General features: G+C 38.3%; 1 protein-coding gene across 3 annotated transcripts; it reads left to right on the top strand.

Annotated features, from left to right (window-relative positions):
• The first annotated feature begins 21,570 nt into the window (after nt 1-21,570).
• Nucleotides 21,571-24,845, top strand: LOC145053891 (tubby-like F-box protein 8). Of its 3 annotated transcripts, XM_079002015.1 has the most exons (7): nt 21,572-21,739; nt 22,043-22,146; nt 22,377-22,435; nt 22,951-23,363; nt 23,498-23,585; nt 23,663-23,798; nt 23,869-24,845. In XM_079002015.1, the coding sequence occupies exons 4-7, from the start codon at nt 23,022-23,024 to the stop codon at nt 24,632-24,634; spliced, it is 1,332 nt and encodes a 443-aa protein (XP_078858141.1). In that variant the 5' UTR covers nt 21,572-21,739; nt 22,043-22,146; nt 22,377-22,435; nt 22,951-23,021; the 3' UTR covers nt 24,635-24,845. The 3 variants fall into 3 exon arrangements, with proteins under 3 accessions (XP_078858143.1, XP_078858141.1, XP_078858142.1); XM_079002017.1 differs by having other exon boundaries at nt 21,571-22,146; nt 23,666-23,798; XM_079002016.1 differs by lacking the exons at nt 21,572-21,739; nt 22,043-22,146; nt 22,377-22,435 and adding an exon at nt 22,805-22,849.
• The last annotated feature ends 2,493 nt before the right edge of the window (nt 24,846-27,338 follow it).

The raw sequence follows: 27,338 nt of genomic DNA, 5'->3' as shown, positions 1-27,338 counted from the left end.
TATATATATATATATATATATATATATATATATATATATACATATATATATATATATATATATTATTAACTTATAATATTATAAAGTATAAGGGTTGAATTTTAACTTTTAAAATTCTAAGGGCTAACTTGGAATTAAAGTATTCATAAGTGAAAAGTTTTCAAATTCCAAAACTTGAGGGCAAGTTTTGAAACTATTCAAAACTAATTAATTCCATAACTTATGAGTTTAAAGTAGTTTTAATTAAAAGACTCTTCAAGTTCCATAACTTGAGGTCAAGTTATGGAAGACTTTAAACTAATAAAATAATGTAACTTTTCTTTATTTTGTAACTTGTGGAATTAATTAAGGTTACACATTTTATTACTTAATGAAGTGACTCTTGAACCTCCATAACTTGAGGACAAGACTCTTCAATTTTTGTAACCATTGCCAAATTTTATGAGTTTTATGAAACTTAAATGTGACCTTTCATGTAACTTGAGGACAAGTTACACAAACACATTTTAGAATCATCTCTTAGATTAAAATGGATTGAAAACACATAATCAATTAACTTATCTATTAATCTAAGCAACTCATATGAACAAAGATAATAAACATCAAAATTTTTCATGTAATTAGCATAACTTTTAAACTAATACAAAAACATGAATCTATTGACAATTATCTTTGAAATTGGATTAGCATGAACATTACCAGATCAAAGACAAGTTTATAAGTCCAAAAACATCTTAAGGTAATGTTCCTAGTCCAATTCCAGCCAAAACAGTCGAATATATGTTGTCTGGGGGTCCAACTCGTCGAGTGCAAGAACAAACTCGGCGAGTTGGATGCATTTTGCCTTGGACTCGTTGAGTCCCTTTATGGACTCGGCGAGTCTACTCTGCAGACAGCACCAAAATTCGATTTTTAAGCAGTTTAAGCAAGTATAACAAGAAAACAAGCCTAGGCTCTGATACCACTATTGGGTTTTGAGCATTCTAATACTCTTATGGTGTACATGCAACCCTATAAACCTTGGATCTATGTTTTCTCTATTATACATGCAAATAAGAACTTTCCAAGCTTTTAATCCTAACTAGCATACTATAAGCCAACTATACTACAAAGACTAGTTAAATGACATACCTTTTGGTGTAGCTTGATGTCTTCAATCTTTAAGAGCTTATCCCCAGTAGTGTGGAAGCCTCAAGTGGAATTAAAAATCACCAAAACACCTTGGAAGACTTTGAGAATAAGAATACTTTGGTTCTCTCTAGTGAAATCGGCTAGCCCTCTTAGTGTACCCACACTAGTGCCTATTTCACCAACCAAGGACATCTTTATATAGTCTGGAGACTAGGGTTAAACCCATGAACTTTCATTTCATATGATCCATGGGTTAAACACTCCATGGAGTATCCATGAAAGCTTAGCCCAACCTAAATGAACTTGGCCCATTCCATATATATAAGAGTCCATATATGTAACAGCCCGGAATTTCAGGTATTGTTATATTTATGACTTTGGGTGTTTTAAGAGGGGACTCGGCGAGTTGGAGCCTAGACTCGCCGAGTAGGATCGCGGATCTGGTTGCGGGTTCGCGACTGGACTCGACGAGTCCGGATATGGACTCGGCGAGTCTGCGCTGTTTAGCGAAAACCCTAACCGCTCAGGTTTGGGACGTATATGAGGGACCTTATGGCCGTCATTGTTCACCCTAGTCCTCTGAGAGAAACCCTAATTCGATTGTGAGCATCTGGAGCAAGGTAGAAGACCATTGTTGATTTTTGAAGTGTTGTTTTGCAAGGAAGAGGAGGCTTGGTTAAGGGAACAACAAGGGAAGCCACGTTCTGAGGATTGGGGACACAGAGAGCACGTTATTCAGGTAATATTTCGAGTTGCATCCTTCTATGTTGATGTGTATATGGATTTAGGGTTTATTGAACCCTTTTGTGGCTAGATTGAGTGTTACCTTAGTCCCCCAAACGATTGGAACCCTGTATTGGGATCTTTGGAAGTCCAGAATGTCCCATGCCTGAGCATTTCATGAATCAATGGAGGTTTTGGATTGGAATCCTTATGCCTTAGGTCAAAATGTAAATTATGAGTCATGAGGTGTATTATGAGCACCGAAATGAGGACCTTACGTGATGAATCAGTCTAGGAAGGCCAGACCTATGAATGGTCGGAGCAGTTCTGACCTTAGAAAGCAGTTTGAGCGGTTGCATGGCATGGACTCGCCGAGTCCGATGAACAGACTCGGCGAGTAGCTTGAAGATTAACTGGGACTCGTCGAGTTGTTCTTCAGACTCGGCGAGTTGAGTCGGGGTGGCCTCGCGATTCTTCCAGGAGAAACTCGTCGAGTCAAGGAGGATACTCGACGAGTAGAAAAGGAATCTTAGAGAATTGGTGAGGACGTCTAGACTCGCCGAGTCGCCCTAGCACTCGCCGAGTCAGGTCAAGTTGACCGTTGACCGTTGACCAGAGTTGACCTATGTTTGACCTCTTAGGGATAGTCAAACTTAGAAGATAAAAGTGTTAATAAGAGATGTATGATGTTATAGGGAGATTGTAGCTCGGTGGATCGAGTACGAGTGACTTTGGGATTTGCTAGCTTTCGACATTCACGAGGTGAGTCTTCTCACTATACTGTACCCGGAAGGGTTTGACTGTGTGACCGGAAGGTCGGATATGATATGAGATATATGTGCTATATGTGATAAGCTAATTGTTATACGTGTTATGTATGTTATGTGGGCCGGAAGGCATTATGTTATGGGCCGGAAGGCATTATGTTATGGGCCGGAAGGCGATTATGTTATGGGCCGGAAGGCGTTGTGTTGTGGACCGGAAGGTCGGCGTGGGTAGGACCGGAAGGTTTACCCAGCAGGGACGGAAGTCCCCTGAGATACATGGACCGGAAGGTCAGGGCCTGGAAAGGCGTATGTGCGTAAGTTGTATATTGGGGAACTCACTAAGCATTTATGCTTACAGTTGTTATGTATGTGTTTCAGGTATTAGCGAGGACCGTGGGAAGGCGCCGGCGTGATCTGTACACACTGAAAGATGTTTTGTGATCTTGGGATTTAGATGATTAGTATTTGACATGACACTTGAAATGTTTATGCCTTGTTTTGAATGGAAATACTATATTTTGAAATGAAAAATTTGTTTGAAAATTTACGGTGTTACAAATTGGTATCAGAGCCTTGGTTTGAGGGATTCGGGTGCACCTTCGGGCGTAACTGAACTCAAACCGAGGATTTGAGGACAACTTCTAAAATAAAGGCATAAACTTTTATAAATGATTTTGTGGTAAACAAGAAAGAAGCAGTGTGTACGATCAGTCAGCGCCCGAACGGTCAAGATCCCCAAAATACCTTACAATGTTATGTTATGAGATAAGTTATGATATGAATTGTTATGCATTCTAGAAGACTAGGTATTCATGATAGGACTAGAGTGGCCTGATTTGTGATGCCTTAGTCTAGGGAGAATTGCCGATATGAGATGCTTTGATAGAGTGCAGATAGATAGTGCATATCAGAGGTAGAGTACTCACTATCCGGGGTTTGGGGAGGAAGATTTGGGATGAATGCTGATGTGGTGTGGTCGGTAGTATTGGGCCCGTACTACCGAAGACACCGGGTCAGTGGGAGACCCAAGTAAGAAACCCTGGATATCAGAGACTGAGTAGGGTTGCGTTATCGAGTGCAATTACACTCGATGGAGTCTTTGATAGTTTTATGTTGTATTTCAGAGACATCATGGTTAGACCACGCCACGGAGCGAGTACGAGCGGTGTGAGTGACGAGGAGATTCGTCAGATGATTCATGAGGAGGTGGCTGCAGCGATCCGGGCTGAGATTCCGGAGATGTTTGGTTCTATTAAGACCACCATGATGGAGACTTTTGAGGAGCGGTATGCCGCATTGACTGAGGCTGCAGCCGCTGCAGCTACCGCAGCTGTGGCCGCTGCCAGGCCACAGGGGGGTGACTCGTTGCTGTTTCGGGAGTTCAGCAACACGAAGCCACTTGAGTTTGATGGGACGCAGGATCCGATTGCTGCGATGAGGTGGATCGCTGATATTGAGGGGTGCTTCTACACTTGTTCATGTCCGGAGCATCTGAGGGTACGGTTCGCTTTGAACCAGCTCCGTCTGGGAGTGAAGGATTGGTGGAAGTTCGTGACGGCGAACTTCACTTTGGCAGAGATTTCAGCAGTGACATGGGAGGGGTTTACCTCTATGTTCAGAGACGAGTACGTTCCCCCGGTGGAGAGGGAACGATTGGTTCAGGAGTTCTTGACCCTCAAGCAGGGTACTGATTCGGTCGCGGTGATCACGCGGAAGTTTCATGAGAGGGCGATGTTCTGCCCCGAGCTGGTGTCCACAGAGCAGGCTCGGATGAGCCGGTACTTGGGTGTTTTGAGGAGGGATATCCGAGAGTTTGTGTCAAACTCCACCTATCATACCTTTGCTGAGCTTTAGGCGAATGCCAGGAAGCGCGAGATTGAGTTGGAGACCCAGGCCAGGGAGGAGGCCGAGTCTCAGCGGGTGGACCGGTGGCCGGCTCAGTCTCAGCCGGCAGCCAAGCGGACTAAGTCTGCCGATTCGAGGACGGGAGGTCCGAAGGGCCGCACTTGCGGAAAGTGCGGCAAGGGTCATGATGGGGCATGTCGATCTGGTGCTTGCTACAAGTGTAGCAAGGAGGGGCACATTGCTAGGGGTGCCCCAAGGGGTTTACGGTTTGCTTTCATTGCAACCAGACAGGCCATCGGAAGGCCGAGTGCCCTCAGCTTCTTCAGGGATCTACACCTACTGCCAGAGCTACCGCGACTCGACCGGTGAAGGCCGAGGCCCCGAGGGCTCGTGGGAGAGCCTTTCAGCTGACTGCGGAGGAGGTCCGCGCTGCGCCCGATGTTGTGGCAGGTATGCTGTATTTCATGTATTTATTTTGATGTCGAGATGTTATGCTTATGTTATGATGTGCGTAGGTACTTTCCTTGTGAACTCTGTGCCTGCTTAAGTGTTATTTGACTCGGGTGCGAGTAGGTCCTTTGTATCCTTAGCTTTTAGTCAGCATATCAGCGTTAGTCGTGAGTCGTTGAGTCGGCCTCTGAGAGTTTCTATAGCTGACGAGAGAGTGATTTGTGCCACGAAGGTTCTCCGGGGATGTGTGTTAGAGATTTTCGGGGTGGAGTTTCCGATTGACCTGATTCCTATTGCGATGGGTGATGTCTGTGTCATTGTGGGCATGGACTGGTTGAGCCGATTCGGCGCTGTCATCGACTGTGAGCGTCAGCTGGTGACTATACGAGACCCTAGTGGGGGAGTTCTTTCGGTGTACGGCGAGGGTACCCGTTCGGGATCAGCTTTTTGTTCGGCCGCTAGGGCGAGGCAGTGTCTACAGCAGGGCTGTAAGGGTTTTGTGGCGTATGTGATGGATACGCGGGAGATTTCCGAGAGACCGAGATCAGTTGAGGAGGTCCCAGTGGTGCGTGAGTTTCCAGATGTGTTCCCCGAGGAGCTGCCGGGAGTACCTCCTGTGAGGCAAGTAGAGTTTGGTATCGATCTGGTTCCGGGGGCCGTGCCTATCGCTAAGGTGCCTTATCGTCTTACACCTCCAGAGATGCAAGAGTTGTCCTCGCAGCTTCAGGAGTTGCTGGGGAAGGGATTCATCCAGCCGAGCAGCTCGTCGTGGGGAGCACCTATTCTGTTCGTCAAGAAGAAGGATGGTTCACACCGGATGTGCATTGATTACCGGGAGTTGAACAAGTTGACGGTCAAGAACCGTTACCCATTACCGAGGATCGATGATTTATTCGATCAGTTGCAGGGAGCATCTTGGTTTTCCAAGATCGATCTGAGGTCGGGGTACCATCAGGTGAGAGTGCGGGATGAGGACGTCCAGAAGACAGCGTTTAGGACGCGATATGGGCATTATGAGTTTGTGGTGATGCCTTTCGGGCTCACCAATGCCCCGGCTGTGTTCATGGATCTCATGAACAGGGTATGCAGGCCGATGTTGGATCGGTCAGTGATTGTATTTATCGACGATATTCTAGTGTATTCGAGATCTAGAGAGCAGCATGAAGAACATTTGAGGGAGGTCCTTGGGGTTTTGAGATCGGAGAAGCTTTATGCAAAGTTCTCCAAGTGTGACTTCTGGTTGCGGGAGGTCCAATTCCTAGGACATGTTGTTAATCAGGAAGGGATATTGGTCGATCCGGCCAAGGTTGAGGCGGTGATGAGTTGGGAGGTGTCGAAGTCACCTTCTGAGATCAGGAGTTTCCTTGGATTGGAAGGGTATTATCGGAGATTCATTAAGGACTTCTCCAAAGTTGCAGTGCCACTCACTAGATTGACCCGAAAGGGGGTTGCATTCTCATGGGGACCCGAGCAGCAGACCTCCTTTGAGACACTTCGCCAAAGGTTGTGCGAAGCTCCGGTATTAGCTCTCCCGGAAGGGATGGAGGATTTTGTAGTATATTGCGATGCATCGATTTCGGGGCTGGGTGCAGTGTTGATGCAGAGGGGTCATGTGATAGCTTATGCGTCGAGGCAGCTGAAGCCTCATGGGGTGAGATATCCCACACATGATTTAGAGTTGGGGGCAGTAGTGTTCGCTCTCAAGATCTGGCGTCACTACTTGTATGGGGTTCGATGTACGATATACACGGACCATAAGAGCTTGAAGTATTTGATGGATCAACCCAACCTAAATATGCGTCAGAGGAGGTGGTTGGATGTGGTCAAGGATTATGATTGTGAGATCCTGTACCACCCAGGCAAGGCTAATGTGGTAGCCGATGCATTGAGCCGCAGGGCGGAGAGCACTCCACTGCGAGATGTATGTTTGAGATTGACTGTAATAGCTCCAGTATTGGATGCTATTCGTGGGGCACAGGCCGAGGCTGTGCGACCAGAGGTGCAGAAGAGAGAGCGGGTTGTCGGTTTGGTTTCAGAGTTCGTTACGGATGGACGAGGGCTTATGACGTTTCAGGGTCGGATTTGGGTACCATTCGTGGGTGGTAAGCGTATTACTTTGATGGAAGAGGCTCATCGATCGAAATTCTCGATCCATCCTGGGGCTACGAAGATGTATTTGGATTTGAGGAAAGAGTATTGGTGGCCCTGTATGAAGAGGGACGTCGCATGGTTCGTGGAGAGGTGCTTGACCTGCCGTAGGGTTAAGGCCGAGCACCAGAGACCGCATGGCAAGTTGCAGCCATTGGAGGTTCCCGAATGGAAGTGGGAACAGATCACCATGGATTTCATCACCAAATTGCTGAGGACTGCCAGAGTATTCGATGCAATTTGGGTGATTGTGGATAGGTTGACGAAGAGCGCTCACTTCCTTGCCATCAGTGAGAGTTCTTCAGCGGAGAAGTTGGCGGAGATATATGTGAGAGAAGTGGTATCTCGGCATGGGGTGCCGATCTCGATTGTTTCAGACCGTGATGTGCGCTTCACTTCCAGATTCTTGAAGAAATTCCATGAGGAGCTGGGTACTAAATTACATTTTAGTACCGCATACCATCCCCAGACAGACGGTCAGAGCGAGCGAACGATTCAGACGCTGGAGGACATGCTTCGAGCGTGTGTGTTAGATTTCGGGGGTAGCTGGGATGCGTATTTACCCTTGGCAGAGTTTTCCTACAACAACAGCCATCATTCGAGCATTGGTATGCCACCCTTTGAGCTGTTGTATGGTAGGAGGTGTCGGACTCCCATTTGCTGGGGAGAGGTAGGGCAGAGAGTGATGGGCAGTACGGAGATCGTGCTTCAGATGACAGAGCAGATTCAGCAGGTTAGACAGAGGTTATTGACCGCCCAGAGCCGACAGAAGAGTTATGCAGACAAACGCCGATCCGAGCTTGAGTTTCAAGTCGGCGACTTCGTTCTTCTGAAGGTCTCTCCTTGGAAAGGAGTGATTCGATTCAGGAAGAGGGGCAAGTTGGGACCCCGGTATATTGGGCCATTTCGTGTGATTGCGAGGATAGGCCGGGTAGCCTATCGTTTGGAGTTGCCAGTAGAGTTGGGGCAGATCCACGACACTTTTCATGTGTCGCAATTGAGGAAGTGTATAGCCGACGAGTCGGCAGTGGTTCCATTAGAGGATATTCAGGTGGATGCGAGCCTGAATTATGCCGAGAGACCAGTGGCCATCAGGGATCAGAAGATCAAGGTTCTGAGGAACAAGGAGGTACCTCTCGTGTTGGTTCAGTGGCAACACCGGAAGGGATCGGAAATGACTTGGGAGCCGGAGCGTGAGATGCGGGAGCAGCATCCGGAGCTATTTTCAGAGTGAGACTTCGAGGGCGAAGTCTAGTCCTAGTGGGGGAGAGTTGTAACAGCCCGGAATTTCAGGTATTGTTATATTTATGATTTTGGGTGTTTTAAGAGGGGACTCGGCGAGTTGGAGCCTAGACTTGCCGAGTAGGATCGCGGATCTGGTCGCGGGTTCGCGACTGGACTCGACGAGTCCGGATATGGACTCGGCGAGTCTGCGCTGTTTAGCGAAAACCCTAACCGCTCAGGTTTGGGACGTATATGAGGGACCTTATGGCCGTCATTGTTCACCCTAGTCCTCTGAGAGAAACCCTAATTCGATTGTGAGCATCTGGAGCAAGGTAGAAGACCATTGTTGATTTTGGAAGTGTTGTTTTGCAAGGAAGAGGAGGCTTGGTTAAGGGAACAACAAGGGAAGCCACGTTCTGAGGATTGGGGACATAGAGAGCACGTTATTCAGGTAATATTTCGAGTTGCATCCTTCTATGTTGATGTGTATATGGATTTAGGGTTTATTGAACCCTTTTGTGGCTAGATTGAGTGTTACCTTAGTCCCCCAAACGATTGGAACCCTGTATTGGGATCTTTGGAAGTCCAGAATGTCCCATGCCTGAGCATTTCGTGAATCAATGGAGGTTTTGGATTGGAATCCTTATGCCTTAGGTCAAAATGTAAATTATGAGTCATGGGGTGTATTATGAGCACCGAAATGAGGACCTTACGTGATGAATCAGTCTAGGAAGGCCAGACCTATGAATGGTCGGAGCAGTTCTGACCTTAGAAAGCAGTTTGAGCGGTTGCATGGCATGGACTCGCCGAGTCCGATGAACAGACTCGGCGAGTAGCTTGAAGATTAACTGGGACTCGTCGAGTTGTTCTTCAGACTCGGCGAGTTGAGTCGGGGTGGCCTCGCGATTCTTCCAGGAGAAACTCGTCGAGTCAAGGAGGATACTCGACGAGTAGAAAAGGAATCTTAGAGGATTGGTGAGGACGTCTAGACTCGCCGAGTCGCCCTAGCACTCGCCGAGTCAGGTCAAGTTGACCGTTGACCGTTGACCAGAGTTGACCTATGTTTGACCTCTTAGGGATAGTCAAACTTAGAAGATAAAAGTGTTAATAAGAGATGTATGATGTTATAGGGAGATTGTAGCTCGGTGGATCGAGTACGAGTGACTTCGGGATTTGCTAGCTTTCGACATTCACGAGGTGAGTCTTCTCACTATACTGTACCCGGAAGGGTTTGACTGTGTGACCGGAAGGTCGGATATGATATGAGATATATGTGCTATATGTGATAAGCTAATTGTTATATGTGCTATGTATGTTATGTGGGCCGGAAGGCATTATGTTATGGGCCGGAAGGCGATTATGTTATGGGCCGGAAGACGTTGTGTTGTGGACCGGAAGGTCGGCGTGGGTAGGACCGGAAGGTTTACCCAGCAGGGACGGAAGTCCCCTGAGACACATGGACCGGAAGGTCAGGGCCTGGAAATGCGTATGTGCGTAAGTTGTATATTGGGGAACTCACTAAGCATTTATGCTTACAGTTGTTATGTATGTGTTTCAGGTATTAGCAAGGACCGTGGGAAGGCGCCGGCGTGATCTGTACACACTGAAAGATGTTTTGTGATCTTGGGATTTAGATGATTAGTATTTGACATGACACTTGAAATGTTTATGCCTTGTTTTGAATGGAAATACTATATTTTGAAATGAAAAATTTGTTTGAAAATTTACGGTGTTACAATATATAATTAGTTCATTTTGATCACTTAATTAATTCTAAATTAGTTCTTGATCAATACTAATTAAGTAATATGATTCCATATTAATATATTAGAACTTATAATATATTAATATACTATTCTCAAAAGATTATCCATATAAATTGTGCCGGTGAAGTGCAACCCAAATGGACCATGCCGAGTCGGGTCAAGTACATACCAAATATAGTTATGGACTTAGACATTAATCCAACAGATCCTAGTATGCAACTTTTGACACATCATCATCCCTAGAAGTATGTTGATGTATGTGACTAAATCTCTCTAAGTGTCTCATCAGTGAGACCATTTGCTGAGAACATTGAGTCACCCTCTCACGCTGATTGTCTAAACTCTCAAAAGTGAAATAGCCTGGTCCAAATGAAAAATATTTATAAAAGGATAGGATGTTTATTATTTTTAAGTTAATCATCTTTACCTGACCATATCCCTAAAAGCATGCTTGTCGTATGCATTAAGTCTCATGTTCTGCTAAAACATTGAGCATAACCCAATGGCTTACCCTGATTGCATAGTCATCAGGGTAACAGATACTTGTCAGGTCCTTAAATGACAAAGGGTTGTTCATGTCCTTAACCTCCTAGTTTGAGGTAGACATGGTGCCATTATGAATTAATGATGAATCTTTGATTCAAGATTGCAACTTACTCTATGATACGAAAGTTTAAACCACTCTTTGTTGATGAATTAAACTGTTAATGATTCACGTTGATTTCACCTCAGCATGATTGAAACAATCCATTATTGTCCTTACATTCTTCTTTAAAGTTATGTGATTCAACGTAGTGTACCATACGCTGATGAGAGCTTGAAAAATTTGCGTCGATGGGTATATCAATGTCCGTGATATATTACACGCACCTATCCACTCCTTCTAGTTTTTCCAATAAAAGAGACTTATGATTCAACATATGAAACCACATGCTGATGAGATCTCAAAATACTATGTCGGTGAATGGAAATTTTAACCCACGCTACCAAGAGACGTCACAATCTTACTAGACTACAAGTTGATATTCTATTCTGCTTGAGGATTAACTATTGATGTCAAAAAGGGGGAGATAAAGAATCTTGGTAGAAATAGAAAGAAATCTCTCTGCTAGAAAATCCCACCTAGTAAAGCATATTCCAAGGGGGATTTAAGTTGACATCAACATTATTAGCTCTTCATTATCAGCATCATCAAGAAGTCACTATTATTCTCAAGGGAGCATTCGCTAAAGCTGAAGAGTTAAAAGCATTTGTTAAAGCTGAAGAGTTAAGAGCATTCATTAAAGCTAAAGAGTTAAAATTACATTCTTATTCTCAGGGGGAGAATGAGCCAAAGAATTCATTAAAGAGTAGTTTTGACATCATCAGACAGGGGGAGACTGTAAGGTCACACCTTATGATCTGATGAGTCAAACACATAACATACTGATTCATCAGCGTTAGCGTCTACGAGTCGACAGTGCCAACGCCAGCTTAACAAGTTCAACAGTGTCAGCTTATAGTCGTTTTATTATAATCTTTTGTATATTAGGTAGTTATTATATATATATATATATATATATATATATATATATATATATATAGAGAGAGAGAGAGAGAGAGAATAGACCAGATCCCGTATCTTTATGATAAGATCGGTTCTTAGTATAGATTAGATATAATCACGTCAAACAAGGGATATACATGTATATATTAGTATATATACTACATCAGGGCAAACGTTAATGTAGAGAGGTCGATTGCTTGTGTTCGTGGCTTTGTGTCAATTGTATTTGTGGCAAACCTCGTCTTCTTGGTGAAGACAAAACCTCTTTTATTGGTGAACATTTGGAGTAATTCTTGTGTCATTTATTTTCTATTTCATTCGTACTTGAAGTGTATCCGATCATATTACAAACCTTCTATATATATATATATATATATATATATATATATATATATATATATATATATATATATATATATATATGAAAATAGTTGTATTGTATGTGAAATTTTTGGGTGTTACAACTGCCGACTTTTGGCTCGGTGGGGTTCAAATGCTCTTCAATTCGATCTAAGACAACAGACAATTATCTGTAAGTCAAATCTCATATCACTCTATCCCATAGGTACATGTGTCAATAATTTCAATTAATAACTATAAATTAAAAGTACCATTATATATATATATATATATATATATATATATATATATATATATAGTTGTTAAGCTCGTGTAAATTAGAGACGAGTGCAAGATATTCATCATTAACTGGCTATCGATTGTATCTGCCAAAAATATATGCTCTAACATATACAACAGGGAGACTTACACAACATCTGCATCTTGTAATTGATGAAATTAGTTTCTGAATTCCTGAATAATGTCAACAACTTTCCCTACCTCTAAAGGCAACCGAAATGGAAAGACACATCGTCTGAACTGTGTCAAAAATGAAATACCTAGGAAATAGTCCTCAAACCGTAAGTCGGTAATAAGGCATATAACTTTCCTATCAAAGCAAACCCGGTAGTCGTATACCATGCATAGATACTCCTCCATGTCAACCCAAGGATAAGTACTAGCTTCCTTTGCACATAAGATAATGACATAGTAAAGGGTAACATTTGACATCCATCGACATGTTAACATAAGCACCAAAATAGGGACATGGCAGCATGTTGTGGTGTGTTTAAACAGGCCATGATTTCCTGGCCTAGTTAATGTCTGCCAGTTGTAGTGACAAGCGCTTCATATGTTTTGTCATGCTACAATGAAAGGAGTTATAATTAGGCATTTGTTGCATGTTCCAGAGAACATTCTAAAATAACATCTGGACTTCAATGATTGTATTCCAAACTGATGCAATCTGGAATACCATTCCAGACTTGTTCTACAGATTTCGAACATGATCTTCATATTTCGGAGTCATTCCAGACTATTTCATGATTAGTTTTTTTTATAGATTTGTTGTTCTAGTGAACACACATACCCATATATAATCCTACAATAACCTAAAAACTACTAAAATTCGAAGGAAACAATTAATACTTATGTAATTGCATCAAATCTTATAAAAAATACGAAAATATTTAATCTTTAACATATAATCATAAATAAAAACATAAAATTACAAAAATAATCGACACATACCCACAAACACTTAATAACTTCATTGCTAGAAGAAGACATTGTTTGAGTTTGATGGTATCTGAAATGTTGTATAAATGTGAGTATGAAATGAAGTCTGAAATGAAAGTGTGTTCGAAATGCTATTTAAAGAAGGGGGCACATTGTCAGGTCGTATCACTATACTCGTTTACCCATTTCAAAATACAAATTTGAAATAGACATTCGGGACCAAATGGTTATTTTTCAAAAATAAAGTTTTTATAATTAAGAAATCACCAAAAGTGGTTAGATTACTCATTCTATTAGGTTGGTGGGAGCGGAGCGGGAAAGGGCTACCGGGAAGGGAATTGCATCCTGACACACAACATCGGGGTTGTGGTTTAGGTAGTGCGAGGAAAGGGTGATGGGAGGGTACTCTCTCTCTCTCTCTCATGTGATTGTTTAGCTCTATTTTTGTATTTTCTTTATAGTTTTTTGCTTAATATATATATATATATATATATATATATATATATATATATATATATATATATATTCAAAAGTTATAAAAAAATATATTAAAATTCATTGTTTTTAATTTTTTACAAAACGAGTATTTTATATATATATATATATATATATATATATATATATATATATATATATATATATATATATATATATGAGTTAGTGATAGGTGACAATTTAGTAAAAACAAGGAGTGAAATGATAGTGAATGGAAAGTTGATATATCAGGGTGTTCGGCGAAAAAAATATTACTTATTAGCTTATAGGCTAATAAATAAGTATAAGACAACTTATGAATAAATGATTTAGTAGAGGTTTGCCATCAAAATTAACTATTTTTTTTAACTATTTTTCATCAAAACATTTTTTTAACTTATAATAGTATGTAACCGTTAATAAAATAATAAGTTGCTTTAACAAGCTTAGCGAAACATCCCCATCATATAAAAAAATAAATGGTGAAAGGTAAATATCGTTTATCTAGTCTTATATAAAAATGTGTAGGGCTCACACAAATACCCACACACATATCATTAGAGTTTTTTTTTTCTTTTAACCAACACCCAAATTTTATCACATCTCGTATCGTTACAATACAGTTGACATGACATGTATTTTTGAATGATTTTTCAAACTTAGTGTTATATGATTGTGGAAGTAATACACCAATACACAATTGGCCATTGTACATTCGCTAGTTCTTTAATTTCATTCATATAGTATTGATGCAAATTTTAGATCACGACAAACATCTTTTTCTTATTTGACTCGTTTCTTTTGTTTTCTTGTTCTTTTATGTGAAGTAAAATCCTAGACGGATTATATTTTTCATATTTTATGCAATAATTTAATTTTCGTCCTTACGATCATCATACAAAAGGTAACATAAACCCAAAAAAATGAAAATAAAGCAACAATAATAATATTTTAACTATGTATTTAAATCTTATGAAAATATATTGAAGCAAAGCACCAACTTTTGGAAAAGTAATTTCTTTAAGGAGAAATTTCGCTCTAGATTTCGTACACCAATTAATTTCATATGGTATATTTGACGTACTAGCTGAAAAACTAGTTGAATAAAAATGTTGCTTTGTAAACTGGTTGAAAAGCTAACTGAAAAATACGAGTATAAAATGACATTTAAAATAATGTGTTTCTATAATTAATGAAAGGGTATATTTAGAATTTTTTTTTTTAAAAAACTTCTAAAAAGCTAGCCTAAATAGTTTTTAAAAAACTTCTAATAAGCTACTTTTTGACTTAAAAAAACTCGAAGAATGAGCTAGCTTATCAGTTAGTTGTGGCGCACCCAACACAACCTAGACAAACCCCATACATACATGTGATGTTAATATAATATAATCAAACAATTACCTGATAATTTAAGTGCCATTTTTTTTTGTATGTGATATGTTTAAGTACGATTTTTTTTTATATGTGATATGTATGAAAAAAAAACTTAATTACTTAGTTAAGACAAACCAAATTAAACATTTTTAATTTATAATTTAAATATTTATGATACATCACTAATAAAGTTGGTGTTGGGAAACTATGTTTTATGTAATTTTTTTATTAAAAATATTACTTTATTAAAAACTTTGATTAAATAATTGAGCTTTCTATTAAAAGTTTTAATAAACTATTGCGCCTTTTATTGAAAGCATTAATCGAATAATTAGGTTGGGCTTTAACACTTATAAATTAAAATAATCGAAGAAATCCTATACTAAAAGTTATTTTCATATCAAATTATTTTATAACCTCTAAACGGTCTCCACTTTGGTGCATTTTCTAGCATTGCCTTTTATCGTGTGTACACATGCCTTAAATGTGTTAGATTTATTTTATTTGTATTAGAGACCAATAACGATGTCAAATCTTTCTAGAAGAATAATTTGTTTGAGTAATTAGTAATTCAGGATTAATGCAGGAGAAATTTGGTGAATGACTATGATAGTGATGTATTTGTTGGCAATTGCAATATTTGGTTTATTTGTTTTTTACATTTAATTTAATTTACATGTAAATTAATTATTGCAAATTACACGGGAGGAATAAAATTTTATAAAGAATCGACTTTAATAACATGATTTTATTATTCAAACTAGATTTTTTTTATTAATTTGTTATAAATATGACCATTTAACCAGATAATCAAGTTGATCTGATATTAAATTTGATGACCTGACATGACATGCTGATATGGCATGATGACGTGACACTATTTGGTAACATCATATTTAAGTGTCAAACCTGATATATATATATATATATATATATATATATATATATATATATATATATATATATATATATAGAGAGAGAGAGAGAGAGAGAGAGAGAGAAAAGTGAATATACCCTTAAGGTATATACGTTTAGGTATCCACACTCACTTTATTACGTCGTTTTATATCATATATACATTGTAACTGTTCAACGTTCTTATAATTCAATTTCTAACTTGATTTACTCCAATATGTTTATAAATTTCACATTCATCGTCCTCTTACATAATTTTCATTTTTCAACTATAATATATATAACCCAGTATGTGTTCAGTAAAAAAAATGTAATGTAAGAAGAATATAACACTGAGAAAATCTTGAAAATAAATCAAGTTAGGGATTGAAGTTGAAGAACATTATAATGAATATATCAAATAAAATGAATTACTATGATGAGTTTGAGTACCTAAGTTTATATGTATCTTTAAGGGTGTATTCACATTTTCCCATATATATATATATATATATATATATATATATATATATATATATATATATATATATATATATCAAGACTGTAAAAATCGCTTGACGTTTGCTAGTCAGTGGACTGGGGTTAAAGGATTAATCGGTTAGGCGGTGATTAATCGGGGACCATTAATTGCTAATTTGTTAGATCTTTAAAAATTAAATATGACTAATATCATATAAAAGTTCGTAAATTCCATTAATATTACAAAAAAAATAGGTTAATATGATAAATACAACACTAATCATACCTCAAATAGTTTCTTATGAGGTATAACTTTTTCAAAGTGTTAAAATTTCCTCGGGTTCTACTGTTTCAGTCATTGTGTATGCAAGGATTAATCGTTATGCGCCCTCTAATTGGTCGAGTAGCGCCTAGGGATTAATCGGAGATTAATCGGGGCCTAATCGGGATTTTTACAACACTGATATATATATATATATATATATATATATATATATATATATATATGTAGGGTTAGGTTATTTTGTTTTCACTATCTATTGTGTGCATGTATGACTGATTCTGGACCAATCATTTTAGTTATTTTAAGAAAGTAATTAATACATATTACATGTTGAAGATATAATAGGTATTAATTACATCTTCAGCATTTAATATGCATTAATTACTTTCTTAAAATAACTAAAATGATTGGTCCAGAATCAATCATACGGGCACACAATAGATAGTGAAAACATTTGAACTTATATATATATATATATATATATATATATATATATATATATATATATATATATATATATATATATGAGGTAATTTTTGTAGCAGTTATAAAAGATATAGTGTTTTTTATGAAGTTTCCGAATATAATGACTATTTTGATAGTTATGTAAAATATAATAATTTTTGTGAAGTTTTCAAAAATGGTAATATAAACACTTCAAAATTTAAACTAATATAGAAACATCTCATGCCATTTAATTATATCTTTTAGGTATCAAGTTCAAATCGCATGCCATCTCCATTATATAATGTATGATAATCAATATAACTAAGGATTATGATTTAATAAGTATAAATATTTGTTAAACTAAATACTCATTGATTTTTCAAGTTGTTAAAACACATAGTTAATTTTAAAGATAATTACTTTATCAACGTGGCCATTAATGAAAACACATAAAAATCGCTACATTTTTTATAACTATCACAAAATCACTATAATTATAATAAATTTTTATAAAAGTCACTATATTTGGAAATGCGAAAATGTCACTGTAATACAATAAAATTTTGTGTTTGGTCCTATTTAGTTACTTATGTTTTTTTACTGCGTAATAGACCATTAAACTTTACAACTATCTATTAAATAGAGATTATGTAACACTCCGATATTCAGGTGCTTCAAATTCATCTTTATGGTTTTAATTTATGCCATTTTGGTCCCTATAATAGAAGGAATTAGCCATGAGAAACACTAATGGAAAAAACCGTAATTTGGAAGGAATGGGAGTACGCCATGCGTACCTGTGTACGCTTACCGTACTAGTGCGCGGGGCGTACTCATCAGACATTGAAAACTCTAATTTTTAGGGTTGAGCCCTATATAATCCCCCTTATAACCTCATTTCCTTCACCCTTTTAGCCTTCACCCTCTTTGAGTCGATTTTGTAAGCCCTAGCCCTTGTGTATGTTGAGCTTGAAAAGGGACCCACCTAAAACCCTACACCTCACACTCCTCGTGTCCTCTCTCGTTTCAGTTCATCTGAAGAACATCACCACTGCCTTAGAGCCACTTCCACCGGAAACACCACCTCCCCTGAAACCACCTCTCCTCGGTCGCCTGAAAATCGATACTAAACACCGATATCTTCCAGATATGCTTTCCACTGCCACCCTGAAGCCACCACCGCCACAGTACCATGAAACCATCACCACCAGATCCACCACAATGTCACCGTGAAAAGAAGGGAGGAAAACAAAGTAGAGAGAACCATTGATACCCTAAACCCTTTTACAAATCGATGGCGGCGGCGGTCACCTTCACCATCGTCATAGGGACAATTTCATAAATATCTATTCAGTTAGATGTCGAAGACGAAGGAACGATGATGCAGCAGATACAGTCGTTGACCGGACCTCTCGGTGGACTGATGAACCATATCTTCTTCCTACACTGCTTCAGATCCCCTTCCGGCGGTGGAGAATGTGATGCTATTGGTCCTTAAAGGCTTCTAGTGGCCTCCTGTGGTACATATCGGTGATTAATGGTGCAAATCGATTTGAGTGATGTTATTTCCGGTGAGTTTTCGTCGGAGCTTTGTACTTTTCTGAGATGATAAAGGAGATGATTTTCATGTTGGTGGTTGCTTTGTGTCTTTCACTGCCTCTCCTCAATTAATGTTCCAAATATGTAGTTGTAGAGCATCAATCATTTTTTATAGGATTTGGTTTTGATTTTTGGTTTGGTTTACTTAATAGATTGCAAGTTTTGATTTCATAAACAATGGTGGGGGTAGTTATAGATTTTGATTTTGTAAAAAGTGGTAGGGTAGTAGTTGATGGTGGTTGTCGGAGGTGAACTGGAGATAAACCATGGTTGAACGAAGATGATGTCGGAGGTGAACTGTAGAGGTTGAATGGTGGTTGCCGGAAGTGGATGGTGGAGGTGGAAGGTAGAGGGGAAGGGAGAAGGGTATGTGGGCCCACTTATTTATAAATTACTTATATTTCTTTTAATTAATAAATAATTTATAAATATAAAAAAACAGAAAAAGAAAATGCCAAGGGCAATATAGTCTTTTTTATCTTTATAAGAGACTGTAAACGCAACAAAATGATATGTTAGGGACAGTCCGAATGCAAAAAAAAAAAAATAGGAACCCAACGAGTAATTTTACCCAAACCATAGAGACGATTTCAGTAATTTGTTCAATTACAAAATAGACAAAATTGCAAGAATGGTCCCTGTGGTATATCGAAAATTGCCACTTTGGGCCAAACAGGTTTGGACTAGTACTAATGGTCCAGAATGTTTCATTTTGTTGCGAGTTTGGTCCATTTTAGTTTGATTTTTTATAAAATGACGATTTTACCCCTTTCTATTTATTTTTGCTTTTTTTTATTCAATTGTTATCCTAACTAAAAAATAAAAATAAAATAAAAGAAGAGAATCTCTCTCTCTCTCTCACTCTCTCCATCCCTCCTCTCTCTCTCTCTCTCTCTCTCTCCAGCTAAGAGAACATCAACACCCTCACTTTTCCCCCAAGCTTCACTCTCATCGGAAAGATTGAACACCACCAGCATAAAAGATGAACACCACAAGATCGAAGCTTTGGCAGCGAAACCTTAACCCTAAAAGTTTCAGGCTGCGACACACAGATTGAAGCTAAGGATTGTAACGGCGGCAACCTCTGTAAACCCTAGGGTTTCAAAAAACGAGAATGGTGGCAGCCTCTAAAAACCTCAGGGTCTCATTCTTTCCTTCTTCAAACTCGATTGAATCTTACCTGAGGGTCGTTTGATGGAGCCAGGAGGGTCGAGAAATAGTGGGGACTGTTTGAAACGTTGGTAGGGCTTGAGTTTTGTAAAGATGAAGCTTGTCGATTCTCAGGAAGCGGTAGATCTGAAATCATTGTTTGCAAACCCTCGTTACCCACGAACTCTGGCGGTGCTAGGGCTTGTGTTCTGTTCATGTCGTCGATTCTCAGAAGGCGGCGGTTCTGTTCTGGAGAGAGAAGAATAACAAGAATAAAAATGGCGTTTCATATTCGTGCGAGAGAGAGAGAGAGAGAGAGAATCAATTTTTGGGTTTTGTGTGTCTGTGTTGAATCTGTTGAAAAATCGATGAATGTTTGTGTTGATTTGTTTATTTTTTCTTCAGATTTCATGTGTTTGTGTGTTCATCCGATTTCATGTATGTTTGTTCATCTGTGGTGGTGGCAAACGGTGGTGGTGGTTGCTGGAAAATCCGGCTAGTATTGGTGGTTACCAAAAAATACGACTGGTGTTAGTGGTTGCCGGAAAATCCCATGTTCTTTGAACTCATATAATGGAGGTGGTAGAAGGGGAAGAGGTGTAGAAGTGGGGAGAGAGAGAGAGAGAGAGAGAGAGAGATTTTATTTTATTTTATTTTATTTTTTATTATTTTATTTTTTAGTTAGAAAACAATTAAATAACAAAAAGAAAAAGCAAAAAACAAATGGAAAATGGCAAATCCGTCATTTTTAGATTTTTTAAACTGATTTGGACCAAAACCGCAACAAAATGAAAAGTTTGGGACTATTAGTGCTAGTCCAAACCTGTTTGGCCCAAAGTAGCAATTTTGGACATACCACAGGGACCATTCTTACAATTTTGTCTACAAAATATTATGATCTATATGAATCCAAACTGGGCATGCCGCGTGGATCTTACTGGGGTCTCTCCTCTCGTTGGTTTGGGGAGCGGGTGTTTCACAGCTGGGCATGCCGCTTTGAAAGCCGTGTGCAAAGTGGTAAAGCACGAGAATGCATGTATAGCAAATCAACATGTGTTTGTTCCTTTTGCATTCGATACATTTGGTTTTCTCGCACCAGAGGCGGTGAAGCTCCTCAATAGAGTCCAACGGGTCATTCATTCTAATGTCATATCTCCTAGATCCACAAATGTAGTTTTCAAAAGAATTGGTTTTGCTATCCAGAAAGAGCTAGCGGCGCAGCTTGTTATCCGTTTGCTTTCAATCGATATGTATTGAACTATATGAATCAAAACTAAATCTACATAAGAATAGGTTACTTCATTCTTTTTTAATATATAATTTTATCATTTATTATTGTTAAGGGCTTCCTAAACTAACGACAGATGTACTAAAATTGTTGATGCTAATTGCCAATGATGCTTAAAATATATGACTTTTATAACATTGACCTTTAATACCCTACTATTGATTCTGATCAATAAAATTATTTTACTTTTAGTTTACTTGTTAAACATGAAATCATTAATGTGATAATATTATTAAAAATAAAAAGTAAAATATCATATAAAATAACAATAACAAATTGTCAATTCAAAAATAATATCACATTCAACCCAATATTTTTATTTATTTGTTGAATAAACTTTGATGGGGTGCATCGTGCATTCAATTGTTCCCGTTGATTGTTGGGAGTCATAATAAGTACCGTTGACGCTGGGAAATGGCCAAGAGGCAAGGGCCGCACCAACCCCACTCTAGTTTCCTTTCCTTCCTCAACAAAACAAGAAACTGCCAAGAAAAGTCCCAATTTCATAATCTCCTCATGCGTGTTTGTGTTTGCTTTCGATCATCGACTTATCTGCATCTGTAGCAGCAGCCGGTATTATATAAATCATTGATGATGTTTATCTGTTTTTGTTTATGTCACACCCTTCTTTGATTATTCCGATTCACATTAAAATATACACTACTAGTCTTAGTTTTATATGATTATATTTAAAAGAATCAATATTTTAATCTCCATAGACTTTTTTCTTACTTTTCCCCCTTCCTTGTCCCCCTGTTAGTTGAGCTAGATCTAATGTTCGTCTTAAGTCCGGTGAAGGTTTTCGAGAGATGTTGTGAACTTCCCTTTTGGTTTTCAGTCTGATTTGCTTCTTTCTTGCCTTCCATCTGTTTGTAGAAAGTTCTCACAGAAAGATTTTCGGATAGACGCATACGACTAACATATCTGCACCCATCATCAGATTACTGAAGGGTTTCGAGAATTTCTTTTGTTCGCTTAAGGTATAGGCTTATAGATCTCTGATCTTGCATTATTAATCATAATTTGTTCGTTATTCACTGTAATTTGAACCCGTTTTTGGATGAGAAAGAAATCGAAAAAAAAAATCCCCTTTTTCTAATCGACATCTTTATTTCATCGGCGATTCCGCACGGAAAAGCTTGTGGTTTTGATTTCATGGGTTTTATCTTTCGGTTGACATTTTGGTTATACTTTCACATGGATTCTTCAGATCTTCGTCGCAAGCTCTTGCAGTGCTGATTCGATGGTGTTTTAGCTTACCATAAACAGGTTCGTTTTTCGAGTGTTCTTTCCTTTTTCTTTTTCTAAGTTCAGTTCTTTCTCACTTTTCACAGTTGTACTTTGATGATATTCGTTTGGGAAACATGAGAATCTAGTCGATTCCCATTTTCCAAAACAAGAACAAGAAAAAAGAAAAAACAAAATTTCAAAATTCCTGTAACTTTAATTCAACCTTTTCATTACCAAAACCCCTTCTTCAATCTTCCCTTCTAAATTCGTATCATTTATATGCATACAATACCAGTTTCACTCACGTGATGACGGATGAAAGGGTCAAAACTCAAAACTTTGTAGTTCTTTCTTAGGATTCTTTCGCTGATTAATTCCATAAATTGACCAACTTTAAATTGAAACCAGAAAGCATATGTTTTAAAAATAGAAAAAAGTCAGTCCCTGATAAAGGTACACCATGTGAAACCTTCTTTTCTTCTTATCTCTTTTCTTTTTCTCCACTTTTTTAATCCCACTAACACTCCACAATCTTCTGATTATTACACAACCAGATTCAAATGTCAAATCTTTTCTCATCTCCATAAAAAAAAAACCCGAATCCCCTTTCATTTCCTCTTTCCAAATGTCGTTCCGGAGTATAATGCGTGATGTGAGAGACGGATTTGGGAGCATATCAAGGAGGAGTTTTGATGTAAGAGGAAAATCTCAAGGATCTGTAAATGATTCAAATTCAAGTGATAATCAAGCCTCCATTGTTGTCCAAAACAGTAGGTGGGCTAATCTCCCACCTGAGCTTCTCTGTGATGTGATTAAAAGATTAGAAGAGAGTGAAAGTACTTGGCCTCAAAGAAAACATGTGGTCGCTTGTGCTGCTGTTTGTAGATCTTGGAGAACCATGTGTAAAGAAATTGTCAGAACCCCTGAATCCTCTGGGAAGCTCACTTTCCCTATTTCCTTAAAACAGGTATTTAATATTATAATATTATACATTTATTATAATTGGTTACATTTTTCAAATTATAATGTCTCAAAGTAAATTGCTATTTCTTGCATTTAGTCTTTTAGTTTCTAATGGTTGTTTTTTTTTTACCTATTCAGCCGGGCCCACGTGACACCACTATCCAATGTTTCATTAAGAGGGACAAATCCAATCTGACATATCATCTTTACCTTTGCCTTACCCCTGGTGAGCTTATAATTGGTTGATATGAATCTATAATTTTTTTTTTCTTAAAAAAGTTACTGAAATTTGGTGTTTTACAGCAGCGTTGCTAGTTGAAAATGGTAAATTTTTACTATCTGCTAAAAGAACTCGAAGAACTACTTGCACTGAATATGTCATATCCATGGATGCTGAAAATATTTCAAGATCAAGTAGCACTTATATTGGAAAACTCAGGTATAGAGTTTATTTTTATTTTTTATTATTAAGTAAAAGAGAAATTGAATTTATTGTTTTTATATTTCAGATCGAATTTTCTTGGAACAAAGTTTATAATATACGACACGCAGCCCCCGCATTCCGGGGCGTCAATCCCGCCACCTGGCAGATCGAGTCGAAGATTTTACCCCAAAAAAGTCTCACCGAAAGTCCCAAACGGAAATTACAATATTGCCCATATCAAATACGAACTCAATGTACTCGGTACGAGGGGTCCACGTAGGATGCACTGCATCATGCACTCGATACCCACGTCAGCACTCGCGCCAGGTGGCACCGTGCCAGGTCAGCCGGAGGCCCTCCTTCCTCCTCTTTCAAATTCGAATTCCTTATCGGATTCTTTCCGGAGCATTTCCTTCTCGAAATCCCTCGACCGCTCCACCGATTTCAGTAGCTCCCGGTTTTCGGAAATTGTCGGTGCCGCCATGTCGAATGATGTCCCGGATGGTGAAAAGTCGAAAATGCCCTTGGTGTTGAAGAACAAGGCGCCTAGGTGGCACGAGCAGCTGCAATGCTGGTGTTTGAATTTCAAAGGGCGGGTGACGATTGCTTCCGTGAAGAACTTTCAGTTGATCGCCGCCCAACCGCCGCCAGTAGTGGCGGCGGCACCACCGCCTTCGTCGTCTTCTTCTCAGGCTCAGGCAGGGGGGCAGCCGGAGCATGAGAAAGTGATATTGCAGTTTGGTAAAGTTGGGAAAGATATGTTCACCATGGATTATCGATACCCTTTATCAGCATTTCAAGCTTTTGCTATTTGTTTAAGCAGCTTTGACACCAAATTAGCTTGTGAATAGAATAAAAGAAAAACCAAAACAAAATATTAACTCTAGGGTTTTCAGAAGAATCAATGGGTAAAGAAAGCAAATAGGAATGAATGGCTTTCTTTTGTTGTCCAACAGTTGTTATTGTGTTTTTGAAGTAAAAAAAAAGAAAAAAAAAACTCTATTATAAGCTCAAATTTTCGTTGTTTCTTTTTGCAATTGGATATATATTTTCTTTACATCATATTGCGTTAAGTTTAATACTACTAACTAATTTTACTAAAATGTCTATTGACATGTAAATTGTTTAAATTTCCAAAAGATAAGTTCGGTTTTATAGGTTGAGTGTCATGTCGACTATTTAAGACTTGATTGTGATGTGTATTTAATAAGATTGGGACCAATGATTATGATCTTTTGAAACTTAGGACTTGATATGGACTGGTTAAGGATTAGGACAAAAGCCGGTCTTTAAAAACTGATTATATGTCAAGTATTTTCTGGAAATTGTAGAAATTAACAAGTAATATGTATTCTAAAGTGAGAAAGGGTGTTGTATGCTGATGTGGCGCTCGTGGGTGTGGTGAGAGAATAGCCTAAAGTTGAAGGCATGGTATGCTAAGAACCCGATGAGTGAGTGAGTGAGGGAGGATACCTTGTCAATTGATTTATTAAAAAATAGTATTAGTTTTTGTTCACATGTAAATATTAACTTTGAAAAAGAACAAAGAAAGACTTAACTCAAAGTGGTTACCTTGAAACGATAAAAGTACCACCATTGTTTTGGCCACTACACAATACATATAATTATCGATAGAAGAGTTATATAGATTTCATTATTATTAAAATACTCTTTAACGATCAATTATTATTGATGATTCTATCCGACCCACCTAAATTGTCACTTATGATTCAAAAGGACTTGATTGTCATATCCTTTAAGTGTTTGATATTGAGGTGAAGGCTATTATTGTAAGGCAATGAATATGGTAGGCCACATGAGCCCGTCTTCACTAATGCAACATTAATCAAAGGGGTTACCCACCTCCATCTTGTGAAAGAGTTGGATAAGAAAAAACGAACTTAAAATTATTTTCTTTGGAACACCTCAATGATTATACATAAATAAAAGCTAGAAAAAAAAACAATTACATATGAATAGCCTCCTTAGTATTAAGAACCCACGAGACCCAATTAAAATTTAATTTACTATTCTTATAATCTTATTCACAAACCAAGTGAACGGAAATTTACCAATTGCTGCAAAAAGCGAATCACATCTCATCCTTCGCGTCCCAAACACCAAATAATCCAACATGTTGTCATAGTTATCACATCCACTGCATTATGTTTCATACCCGGGAGATGTAATAAGTCAATCGACTCTACACCTCTATCCACCAAGTTTGCACACAAAGACACTTTATCAAACGAGTTCTCCAACCAAAATGTTTACTTTTGGGGGTGAATCTATTCCATCTCGTGATCACCGAACTATTAGTACATCATCTATCGTTTTTCTTGTTGAATTTATGGTAAAAATAGTTGTATTATTCAAATTCTGGCTCTAGTCATCACGATGATCTGAAAAAGAGACCATCTGAAAGACTTTATACAACCTTTCCATTCGATCTGTTTCCGCTCCACGTCTAAGATGTCGTCGCCATCTAACTCCCATGTGTTTTCTTATTTACAACCAAACAATCCGATTTGTTTCCAAAAGGAAGAGTTTAGGGAAACTATACATTAAAGGAACATCTCAAATCCACCTCTCTTTCCATAAAATATACTTGAACCATTTCACACAACTCTTTGAATACTAGGACATAACACTAGAATCATGGAGTTGATTTATCATCCCAACTCCATGAACAACCTTAATGGCTTTACCCCATGTTGGTCCCTAACCAACAGATTCAACAAGTAAATAATACGAATAAAAGCAATAACAAGAAAGAGTAATGAAACCAAAATGTTATGATTGATAGGTTTTAATAACCAAGAGGTAATTAGAGAACAGACTCTAATTACATAGACACTCTTGATCGATAACCGCTTACACAATTGGGTATCAATATATAACAAACAACCTAAAGATTTATCCTCATATACATGATAGATAAGCATGGAAACACAATCCTATATAATCTGGGAGACTTCTGTTATGGAAATCCAATCTTCAAAACAATCCTTAACACATAAGGATGTTATCTTCATTCTTTAGGGCTTGGACTTCTACGGGTTTTCATGAAGCTTCTTGATGTCATCAAGGGATGCAACCCCTGATAACCATTAGTGGTACTGATGTAACCGCCGATACACGACCTTTGACTTATCAAATCATAAGGGTCATAACAATATCCCTTTATTTGATAATGTCAACGCTATATACTAACTATACCAATTCTTTATAAAGTACATAAAAGTAAGTAAAAAGTATATAAAGAGAATACCAACTTAAAAAAAGAACTTTAATAAGGAGCTAAGATGATTCTGAAGATGTATGCTCCCCCGCAACATGTGCCTCAAAATTTTATGTTCCCCCTTAACATGTGATTCTCCCCCTTCTTGAAGTTATCATAGAATGGCATGCTTGATAGAATAACTCGACCATTGATGCTTGACAAAGATTGTTATATCCTAAGTTTCAGTCTAGAATGAACTTCTTCATCAATTCCTTAGTGTTACAATAGGGAGGGTTGGTTAGGTGACGACCTCAATCCATGGTTACAATAGA

Source organism: Lactuca serriola, chromosome 5, assembly GCF_051521515.1.
Source record: "Lactuca serriola cultivar US96UC23 chromosome 5, Lser_US96UC23_V15, whole genome shotgun sequence".
NCBI lineage: Eukaryota > Viridiplantae > Streptophyta > Magnoliopsida > Asterales > Asteraceae > Lactuca > Lactuca serriola.
This window is presented reverse-complemented; position numbering and strand designations above follow the sequence as displayed.

Bases quoted from the DNA above. Each gene is read 5' to 3' on its own strand.
- LOC145053891 (XM_079002015.1), top strand. From the start codon at position 23,022: ATGTCGTTCCGGAGTATAATGCGTGATGTGAGAGACGGATTTGGGAGC. The intron at 23,364-23,497 runs GTATTTAATATT...TTACCTATTCAG, and splicing joins TCCCTATTTCCTTAAAACAG to CCGGGCCCACGTGACACCAC. The intron at 23,586-23,662 runs GTGAGCTTATAA...GGTGTTTTACAG, and splicing joins TTACCTTTGCCTTACCCCTG to CAGCGTTGCTAGTTGAAAAT.